Source organism: Apium graveolens, chromosome 3 (genome assembly GCF_009905375.1).
Source record: "Apium graveolens cultivar Ventura chromosome 3, ASM990537v1, whole genome shotgun sequence".
Lineage (NCBI taxonomy): Eukaryota > Viridiplantae > Streptophyta > Magnoliopsida > Apiales > Apiaceae > Apium > Apium graveolens.
The window spans coordinates 171,749,731-171,760,181 of NC_133649.1; the positions used below are offsets into that span (position 1 = coordinate 171,749,731).

General features: G+C 40.8%; 2 protein-coding genes across 2 annotated transcripts; both read left to right on the top strand.

Moving 5' to 3' along the window:
- Window positions 1-6,546: 6,546 nt before the first annotated feature.
- Window positions 6,547-8,802, top strand: LOC141712935 (uncharacterized). The gene is made up of 2 exons (XM_074516066.1): window positions 6,547-7,375; window positions 7,885-8,802. The coding sequence occupies exons 1-2, from the start codon at window positions 7,186-7,188 to the stop codon at window positions 8,616-8,618; spliced, it is 924 nt and encodes a 307-aa protein (XP_074372167.1). The 5' UTR covers window positions 6,547-7,185; the 3' UTR covers window positions 8,619-8,802.
- A 527-nt stretch (window positions 8,803-9,329) lies between these two features.
- LOC141710923 (ARS-binding protein 1-like) lies at window positions 9,330-9,998 on the top strand. The gene has a single exon (XM_074513413.1). It carries the CDS (start codon window positions 9,360-9,362, stop codon window positions 9,996-9,998), a length of 639 nt encoding a protein of 212 aa, XP_074369514.1. The 5' UTR covers window positions 9,330-9,359.
- The last annotated feature ends 453 nt before the right edge of the window (window positions 9,999-10,451 follow it).

Consider the following 10,451-nt stretch of genomic DNA (forward strand, 5'->3'; position numbering starts at 1 on the left):
TTGTGCGTGCCAGGTCCTCGGGACTTCAAAACCTTCCATAGTTTCCAGCTTGTAGGTTCCTCTACCCTGAACGCTCTTGACTCTGTACGGCCCTTCCCAATTTGGGGCAAGCTTTCCTTTCTGTCCAACACCAGAAGCCTCTATTTTTCTCAAGACTAGATCTCCTTGTTTAAAAAATCTCTCTTTAACCCTTAGGTTGTAATAGAATGAAGCCTTTTTCTGATATTCTACTATCTTTGCATGTGCTTTATCTCGCACTTCATCAATTAAATCCAGGGCTAATCTCTGCCCTTCCTCATTTTCTTTCTCATCGAAGGCCTGAATCCTTGGAGAGGAATGTGATATCTCCACGGGAACTACTGCTTCCGCCCCATATGCCAACATGAAAGGAGTTGCATCTGTCGTGACTCTACAAGTAGTCCTGTAGGCCCATAATATTGGAAGTATCTCATCTACCCAATTATTTCTTGACTTCTCGATCCTCTTCTTTAGTCCATCCAGGATTATCCGATTTGCTACCTCCGCTTGCCCATTGGCTTGCGGGTGAGCCACAGAGGTGAACCGTAACTCAATTTCATTTTCTTCGCAATACTTCTTGAATTCCTCGTTGTTGAATTGTGTTCCATTGTCAGTGACGAGGATACGGGGAATTCCATATCGGCACATAATGTTTTCCCACATGAATTGTGCAACCTGCTTAGTTGTGATTTTGGCCAAAGGTTTGGCTTCGATCCACTTGGTGAAATAATCAATGGCTACAATCAGAAACTTCCTTTGTGCTGTGGCCATAGGAAAAGGCCCTAGAATATCCATCCCCCACATAGCAAAGGGAATAGGTGAGTTGATAGAGGTCAGCATCTCGGGGGGTTGTCTGGCGACTGGTGCATGCTTCTGACAACGATCACACTTCTTTACATATTCTTTGGCATCAGCCATCATTTCTGGCCAATAGAAGCCTAAACGAGTTATCTTATGAGCCAAGGTCCTGCCCCCCAAGTGTTGCCCACAAATACCTCCATGCACTTCCTCAAGAGCTAAGCGTGCCTCATCGGGCCTGAGACACCTCAAGTAAGGAACCACGAAAGATCTTTTATATAGAATCCCATCTATCAAAGAGTACCTTAGTGCTCGAACAGTTAACTTCCGTGCCTCAATTGCATCGCTTGGCAACCAACCGGTCTGAATGTGAGCCTTGATGGGATCAATCCATGACGTCCCCAAGCCTACGGGAGCCACAAGCTTAACATCTATGCTTCGTGTCTTCAAAACACGGAAGTACACACTTCCTGAACTTTCTTCAATCTCAGATGAAGCAAACTTTGATAGCGCATCTGCTTTAGCATTTTCTTCCCTTGGAATGTGTTCAACATGGCATTCATTAAATTGGGTCATCACAGCCCTTACTAGGCGAACATACTTAGCCATCGTATCATCCCTTGCTTCAAATTCTCCCTTTACCTGGGATATGATCAACTTCGAGTCTCCACGGACCTTTAAGTTTTTGACTCTAAGTGTCCCAGCTAGACCAAGGCCAGCAATCAGGGCTTCATACTCTGCCTCATTGTTTGTGGTTGGGAAGTCTAGCTTCATGGCATACTCAATTAAGAATCCATCAGGGCTTTGCAAAACCAACCCTGCTCCACTGGAATTTGTTTTTGATGCTCCATCAAAATAGAGAACCCAATATTCTTTCTCCTCGTCCCCATTGTCGACTCCCTTGTCTTGAGGTATGGTATCTTCCTGCCCCCCGACTTCTTGGTTGGGTATGGTACATTCCACCACGAAGTCAGCTAGTGCCTGGGCTTTTATGGCCGTACGTGGCTTATACTTGAGATCGAACTCTCCCAACTCTATTGCCCACTTAATCAGTCTCCCACTTGCCTTGGGACTGTGAATGATATTTCTCAGTGGCTGATTTGTTAGCACTTCAATTTGGTGAGCTTGAAAATAAGGACGCAGCTTTCTTGAAGCCATTACCAAGGCTAAAGCGAATTTCTCAATGGCTGAATAATTCAACTCAGCACCATGCAAAATTTTGCTGACATAGTATACGGGTTTCTGAACTTTCAGTTCCTCCTTAACCAACACCGCGCTCAAGGCGCTTTCTGAAACAGCCAAGTACAAGAATAAAATTTCACTCAGAACTGGCTTGGCCAACAACGGGGCCTGGCCCATATACTTCTTTAACTCTTCAAATGCCTTCTGATTTTCCTCACTCCATACAAAGTCTTTAATGTTCTTTAATGACTTGAAGAATGACAAGCACTTGTCTCCTGACTTGGAGATGAATCGTCCTAGCGCAGCAACCCTTCCTGTGAGTTTCTGAACATCCTTGACAGTTTTTGGGGGTTCCATGTCCAGGATTGCCTTTATTTTATCGGGGTTAGCCTCAATTCCCCTCTTTGAGACCATCAATCCCAAGAATTTTCCAGATCCTACTCCGAAAGCACACTTCGTCGGATTCAACATCATCTTGTGGTACCTCAGGACCTCAAAAGCTTCCCTTAAATGGGCTATATGATCAGTCTTTACTAGACTCTTGACTAACATGTCATCAACATAGACTTCCATAGTCTTACCAATAAGATCCTTAAAAATTCTATTCACCAACCTTTGATAGGTGGCTCCTGCATTCTTGAGACCAAACGCCATAACAAGATAACAATAAACACCAAAGTCAGTGATAAATGATACCTTTGGAATGTCATCCTTATGCATTTTGATCTGGTTGTATCCGCTAAACCCATCCATGAAACTCAGCATCTCATGTCCAGCGGTGGCATCAATCAAAGTATCAATTCTAGGCAGCGGAAAACAGTCTTTGGGGCATGCATCATTCAGATCGGTGAAGTCTATACACATCCTCCACTTTCCATTAGCCTTCTTCACCATTACAGGGTTTGCTAACCACTCCGGAAATTGAATCTCCTCAATGAAACCAGCCTCTAAGAGCTTTTCCACTTCCTGCTTTATAGCCTCTTGTCTTTCCGGGGCAAAATTTCTTTTCTTTTGTTTCACTGTCTTCCGACTTGGATCCACGTTTAGCTTGTGAGTAATTAACTCCGGGTCTATGCCTGACATATCAGCTGCTGACCATGCAAACACATCACTATTTTCTTGCAAAAATTTCACTAACTTCCCTCTAAGGGGCTCCTCTAATGTGGCTCCAATGAAAGTCATCCTCTCAGGATTCTTGGGATCTAAAGGAACCGAAACCAATTCTTCTGCTGGCCTTCCTCTATTCTCATCATTTTCTCGAACATCCATATCTTCAATAGGAAGAACCTGCCCCCCGACTCCATCTGCCCTCAAAGAGGCCACATAACAGCTTCTAGCCATTTTTTGATCTCCTCTCTCTTCTCCAATCCCGTTTCGGGTGGGAAACTTCATGACTGAATGGTAGGAAGAGGGGACTGCCTTGAAGGCATGTATCCCTGTTCTCCCCATGATAGCATTATAAGTTGAACTAGCCTTTACCACTACGAAATCCAGCATCTGCGTTGCTTGCCTTGGCTCCGTACCTATGGTGGTTGGCAACTTGATTATCCCTTCCACAAGACATTCTACTCCAGCAAATCCATATATCGGCATGTCGGTTGGTGTTAACTGGGAGTCGTTATACCCCATCCTTAGAAAGGTGTCGTGGAGCAAGATATCCACAGAAGCACCATTATCCACAAGGACCCTCTTAACCGGGCTATTTCCTATTATTGGTGTTATGACCAGCGGGTCGTCATGGGGAAACTTCACACCCTCTAGGTCGGAATCATCAAAAGCCAATGTTACTTCTGTCCTGGCCCTCTTCGGGGCTTCTCCAACAATATGCATAACCTCTCTAGTATATGCCTTTCTGGAATTTTTGGACAATCCAGCAGCAGTTGGACCTCCAAAGATCGTGTTTATCACAGGCCCTTGAGGTCTCGGCCCTCCATAAATGGTGTTTATAACTGGTCCTCTAGGTTGGGGATTCCGCCCCTGATCATCTTGGTCCCTCCTACGATCTTCAAAGTTCTTCCTTCCATTATTATTTCTGTCCCCTCCATCTCCAGTATACTTATTCAGTCTTCCTTTTCGAATCAAAAACTCAATTTCATCTTTCAATTGCCTACACTCATCGGTGTCATGGCCAACATCTTTGGGAAACCTGCAATACTTGCCCCTATCTAGCTTGGCGGGATCAGCCTTCAAGGGCTTAAGCCAGCGAATATCTCTGTCTTTCTCAATCTCCATCAAAATCTGACTTCTGGGAGCATTCAGCTTAGCGTATTCAGTGAACTTTTGCCCAGGTCCTCCCTTCTTGGGGGTTGAATCAGGGTTTTGTTCGGTTCTAGGATATTTGTCCTTAGCGATATACTCCAAATCAGTTTTTCGTTTCTTGCCTCCAGTGGGCTCATTACTTACTACGGTCTTCCTCATACTTTCTTCAACCTTGATATACTTCCCTGCCCTCTCTTGGAGCTGCAACATGCTCTCAGGGGGTCGTTTGGCCAAAGACATCTTAAAAAACTCATCCCTAGTTCCTTGTTGCAATGCTATCATGGCTACCTTATCATCAAGATCTGGGACTTTTAAAGCCTCCTTTGTAAAACAATTCAGGTAATCTCTTAAGGATTCCTTAGCTCCTTGCACAAGACTCATAAGAGATGCTGAACTTTTCTCATGGACTCTTCCACTGATGAATTGCTTAATAAAAGCCTGACTTAGTTCTCTGAATGATCCAATAGAATTTGGGGGTAGGCGACTGTACCATCTTTGAGCCATACCCGACAGGGTTTGAGGGAAGGCCCGACATTTTATAGCATCATTCACGGGTTGCAGCAGCAGTGCATTAGAGAATGTCCTAACATGATTAGCGGGGTCTCCCGTGCCATCATAGGCTTTGATAGTGGGCATCTTGAATTTCCTTGAGACATGGGCATTCATTATCTCTTCTGTGAAGGGTGGAGTTGGATCATCAGGATCTCCAAGGGGAAGGAGATTGCTCGGATCAGTTCTTGGGACAGCAGCCCTTCTTCTTACCGGACCATCCAGGTCTATGATAGGAGGAGGATTTCTCCCCCTAGGAGGTATGTGGGGTCTGGTGGCTTGGTGAGCCTCCAAATCACGCCTCAGCCTTTGGATTTCAGCCTCATGAGCCCTGATCTTTTCCTGCACTTCTTGGGGATTCGTCCCTGGGGTGCTTTGGGGGCGTTGCCTTCCATCGACCATTGGCTCTTTTCCAGGACGCCTCCTTCTCGGGGCCACTTCATCATCCGAAGATTCGGAGTCTCTTTCAGTGTATGGACCAGAAAATTCCCGATCCTCAGGGATAGGATCCAAACCTCGTATATAGGGGGGCGACCGCCCTCGTGCTTCGCTTCGCCCAGCATATAGGGGGGCATCCCATAAGGGGGGTTAGTAGTAACAATAGTTGAATATTCATACCCGACGGGTCGAGAATTCACAGGTATATGTATTTGTTGAACTTGAGGATTCGTACCTTGAATAGTCGGGGGAGTTGTCCCTTGTGGCTGAGGATGAGTTGCCCCTGTCTGGGCTTCCCCCTGAGTAGATGCATAAGTTGAATGGGGAGGAACCTCCACGGTTGATGAAATCACCTGGGTTGTCCCTGATGGTGTTCCCTCCTCCAGAGTGCTGGTTGTTCTCCGTGTTCTCGCCATGGTTGTTGTTCCGTTTTTCCCACAGGCGGCGCCAAATGTTATGGGTAAAAAGCTAAGGTTATTACTTGCTGTATTTAATACTAAGATTCGGGAGCTCAAGGCCTTTAATGGCTGCTCTCGTACTTCGTAGCTTTATTCTGCCTTTACGAGATGCCTACGTATCTCTGTGAATTAGAGAATCAAGCCAAAAAACGTAGTTCTGATTTGTGGGGTGAGGCCCCTTATATAGATGTGGGAGTCCTTGAATTGGACTTGTTATAAGAGACTTGGTGGACAAGCCTCTGAATTAGGATAGCTGAATTAGGATAGACTTAGGAGTCCTAGGAAGTAGGAAGCTGATTCCTTATCCTTTTAGGTCCCCTTGAGGCTAATCTATAAGGATTTATATCCTTATCGGGACTCTTCTCAATAGCTGATTTTTCCCTTATTAATTAATTACGAAATTAATTAATAATTAGGGCTTTTGGGCCTTTTTTATTCCATCAGGCCTGATCTGGTCCATCAGGCTTAACCTTTCTGGTCTGAGTTTCATATATCTTTTTATTGGGCCTAGCAGCCCACAACTTGTACAATTAATGCAGTATTTAACTATACAATCATAATTTATTTATCCCTATCACTTTCAAAAAAAGAAAAAAGAGCTCAATAACTGTATCAATTCTTTGTCGTAAATAACAAATAATTTACTGCACAAATAAACTCAGAATTTTTAAAGAAGAAAATGTGAGCTACAATTTGTTGTAAAATATAGGTATCCTGCCACTATCTCACATTACCTGTCCAATTTTATTTTCACTTCCTTTCATGTGTAGTATATAAAAAAGGAGATATAAAGAAACTCAATTCTAAGATGATCACTTGTTTGTCAATAATCTCTCACCCACAAACACACACACCGACTCACTTTAGGTAGTAGATAAAACTTAGACCAAGGGATGTGTTAGTGTTATGATAACACACATGCACTGTCATCCACAGTCAAACCAATGTGAACATACTTACAAAATCGGTTTGTTGAAGCCTTTTTGGCATCAATCTCCCCTTTCCTTTAATGTTAACACCTACATAACATATATACCCACAATCCAAATCCAAAGTATTCTTTTCTTTCCCCTCTCCCCGCACCCACCCCTGTCTTTATGATTCAAGATTTTCTATCTATCTCCTATCCCCCTCTGCATCATTAAAAGGTGCTACATGTTTATCACATACATACTGTTTTATTAAAACCAGTCCCCTTGGTTCCTTGAAATTCTCTTTTTTGTAATTCCCTTTTTCTCTAGCAAATTTGAGTAGGAGGGTGTATGTGCATGATTTATAAAGGTGGCGGAGACAAAAGATTCCGGTGACTATAAAGAATCTCCGGCTAAAGAGAGCACACATGATGACAGCCAAGGAATGAATCTACCACTACAACAGTTCTTGGCGGCGGAGAGACCCACCATCATGGTGACAACAGGTGAGTTAACACATAGGTCAAAAGTCAGGTGATGAATTACAATATTGTAACAGGCCTGAAAGTGGTATGCTGTGGTTTGGAGGTGGAAGTGATTATAGTTTGAGATCATCTTTACCAACTTATAACTCTTCAAGTTTAAGCATGGCTACGTGGGCTGCTGCTGGTCAAAAGAGGACAAGATGTGAAGAAGAAACTACCAGTAGTATACAAAAGCTTCAAAGAGGGATTATTGAAGACTCGTCTTCTCTTTTATCTGGTTTGTTTTTCTTTCATAACTAAATTGCCATCCTTCAGATCATTAATTTTTGTATAGATCGTGTGATTTTTGCAGCCCCCTTCAACTGTCTCCAACTTTCATTTCTTTTGCACGTTCAACTGCTTGATAACATGGACAACTCTTTGATGTAATTATTTGGTCTAAAGACATAGTTTCCTTTTGATTAGAAGTCCAGAACTCTTAATCAAAGAGAGAACATGTGTATTTAATTTCACATCGCAACAACTATAAGTTGTTGATTAGGTTGATAATGATTTCATGTGATTGCTTAATCACGAAATTATACCTGCTAGATATAGGAGATCATATATATGTTTGATGTTTCCTGTCTTCATTAAACTATATATAAATTTGTATGAATTACCAGCTACTGTAGTAACTTTTTCTGTGACAAATGAGAGCAGATATTGCATTTTTGACATATAAATGGCCTAAAGCATCTCATATATATTGCATGTGGTGATTGATATATACTATCTTTGTCACAGTAAAAGAAGAAGCAGGTAGCATTGCACCAGCGACTTCAGCTGCCACCACTCTCCCTCCTCCACCTCCCTCGGGGATAGACCAGTCTCCGCAGCCAGAATCATACGAAAGAAGAAAATATAGAGGAGTAAGACAAAGGCCATGGGGAAAATGGGCAGCAGAGATAAGAGATCCACACAAAGCAGCTAGAGTATGGTTAGGCACATTTGAAACGGCCGAAGCTGCAGCTAGAGCCTACGATGAAGCTGCCCTTAAGTTCCGAGGCAGCAGAGCTAAACTTAATTTCCCCGAGGATGTGAGGATGGTTCAACCTCCTCCACCACCACCCCAGATCATGGCCAATTCAAGTTCTCCAACCACTCATTCGCAGCCGCAGCCGCCACGATTTTTCAGTCAACAATTTGAAGCTTCTAACGACACTCTCAAGGACTATTTCGAATACTCTCAGTTACTTCAGAGTACGGGAGATGTCCAAATGCACCATCAACAGCCAAACTTGTTACATCAAATGTTGAATGTCTCAACAGTACCTACACAATCATTTGGCGGTTCCTTCTCTACTTCGCAATCTTCAGTTACAATGTTGAATTCTCCGTTTACTCAACCGTTTTCGAATCAGCAAACTGGCTTGTTCCAAAGACCACCTGCCGGAACTAGAGGAGAGGGTTCTAGCCAAGACTCTCCGGCTACATCAAGCAGAATGTCCAGCCAATTCCCCCCATCTTCTAGTAATTAGTACTAGTAAATTTTGGTTTACATCAGAGTTTTTTTTGTGTGTTTTAAAATATTCAAAGGAGGTGCGATAACTTATTTACTGTTGTTGAGTTATAAGTTGATATATACATTATGCTGATCGGCATGTTTTTTTTTATAAATACAAGTAGGGTTCTGAGATGATGCCATGATACACACATGCCTTATTTGCCTTTAACCACACATGCCTTATTTGCCTTTAACCTTCCAAGAGCAGGTACAATGGAATGCTAATTTTGGTGTTATTGTTATATTATAGCATATAATGGAAAAATACTCAATTCCAAAGGGGTATCATACTTACTTAAATGTAAATATATATATATATATATGTATGCTTGATTTTATATTTGAAATCAAGGATGCTTATACAGTAAAACCTCTATAAATTAATATAGTTGGGACCGGAGAATTCTATTAATTTAGAGAGGTATTAATTAATCGATAAATTAATAATTATTAATTTATAGAGAATTTTCGGTAGCAAACAAAATTAACTTTTGATTAAATTTTTATTCACATAAATTTAAATAAAATGAATTGTACAATTTATATTTTATACTTAATTCAATTAATTCAATGTATATGAATTTAGAAAGTCAATGTAATCTACAATATATTAGATTCAAAGTCCATGTAGTGTATAAGTTAAATTCATTGTATTTTACATAGAAAATATTCAATGTATATTAGGAAAATTCAAAGTACATGAATTAAGTATAACATGACATCAAAAATCCAACCTTGTGATGCAGGAATTATAAGAGCTTTCAAGATGCACTATCGCAGGAGATTTTATCGTGGGTTATTAGAAGGTTATGAGTTGGGACAATCTGATCCAGGAAAGATTAATGTTTTGGATGCTATCAATTATGCAGTCGCGACGTGGACGACAAATGTAAAACAAGAGTCAATAGCAAGGTGCTTTCAACATTGCAAAATTCGTTCCATAGATGAAGTTTCGAGAAATTTAAATGAACATACAACTCCGGAAGAATACATTCATGAACTTGAGGTGATGATTAAGGATCTAGGTTATCGTAATAAAATGGATGTTAATAACTTCTTAGATTATCCGGGTGAAAATGAATCATGTTCCGAGGTCCAGAGTATAGAAGAGATTGCAAACACCATCCTTGAAAATAGTGTTGAAGATGATCTTGAAGATACAACACCGTTGGAACCGGTTACACGTAAAGAAGCACTCAAGTCATCAAAAATGCTTAATAACTTTTTGATGCAACATGAAAGCACCACACCCGAGATTTTGGATGCAATAAGGAAGATTAGGGATGAGCTTCATGTTGATTTAAATTATATGAAAAAGCAAACTACAATTGAATCATATTTTACAAAGATGTAATAGCTATATTTTTATGAATATAAGGGAATTATTAATTTATAGTTTTATTGGGACCATATTTTTATACAGGGTTTTCAAAAAAATTATTATCTTATTATCTTATCGAAATTGATCATTTTTTGAACCGGCCCAAGTCGGGACCGGACAAAATTATTAATTTAGAGAGATTATTAATTAATCGAGTATTAATTTACTGAGGTTTTACTGTAAATACATTTTTGCCACATCATTTATTGCTACAAATAAAGGGTAAAAGTTAAATAATTATTGTCTTGTACATCTTAAAGTATCAAAATAATATTAAATTAAGTAAAAATTAAAAGATTTATGAAAATTTGAAACTAGTTATAAAACTAGTATTGGAGTGCAACTTTTATTTTAACACCAAAAAACATTTTTTTGTGCCAAATTATAGTAATGGTTAGAGCCATTTTGCATCTACTATGGCACTTG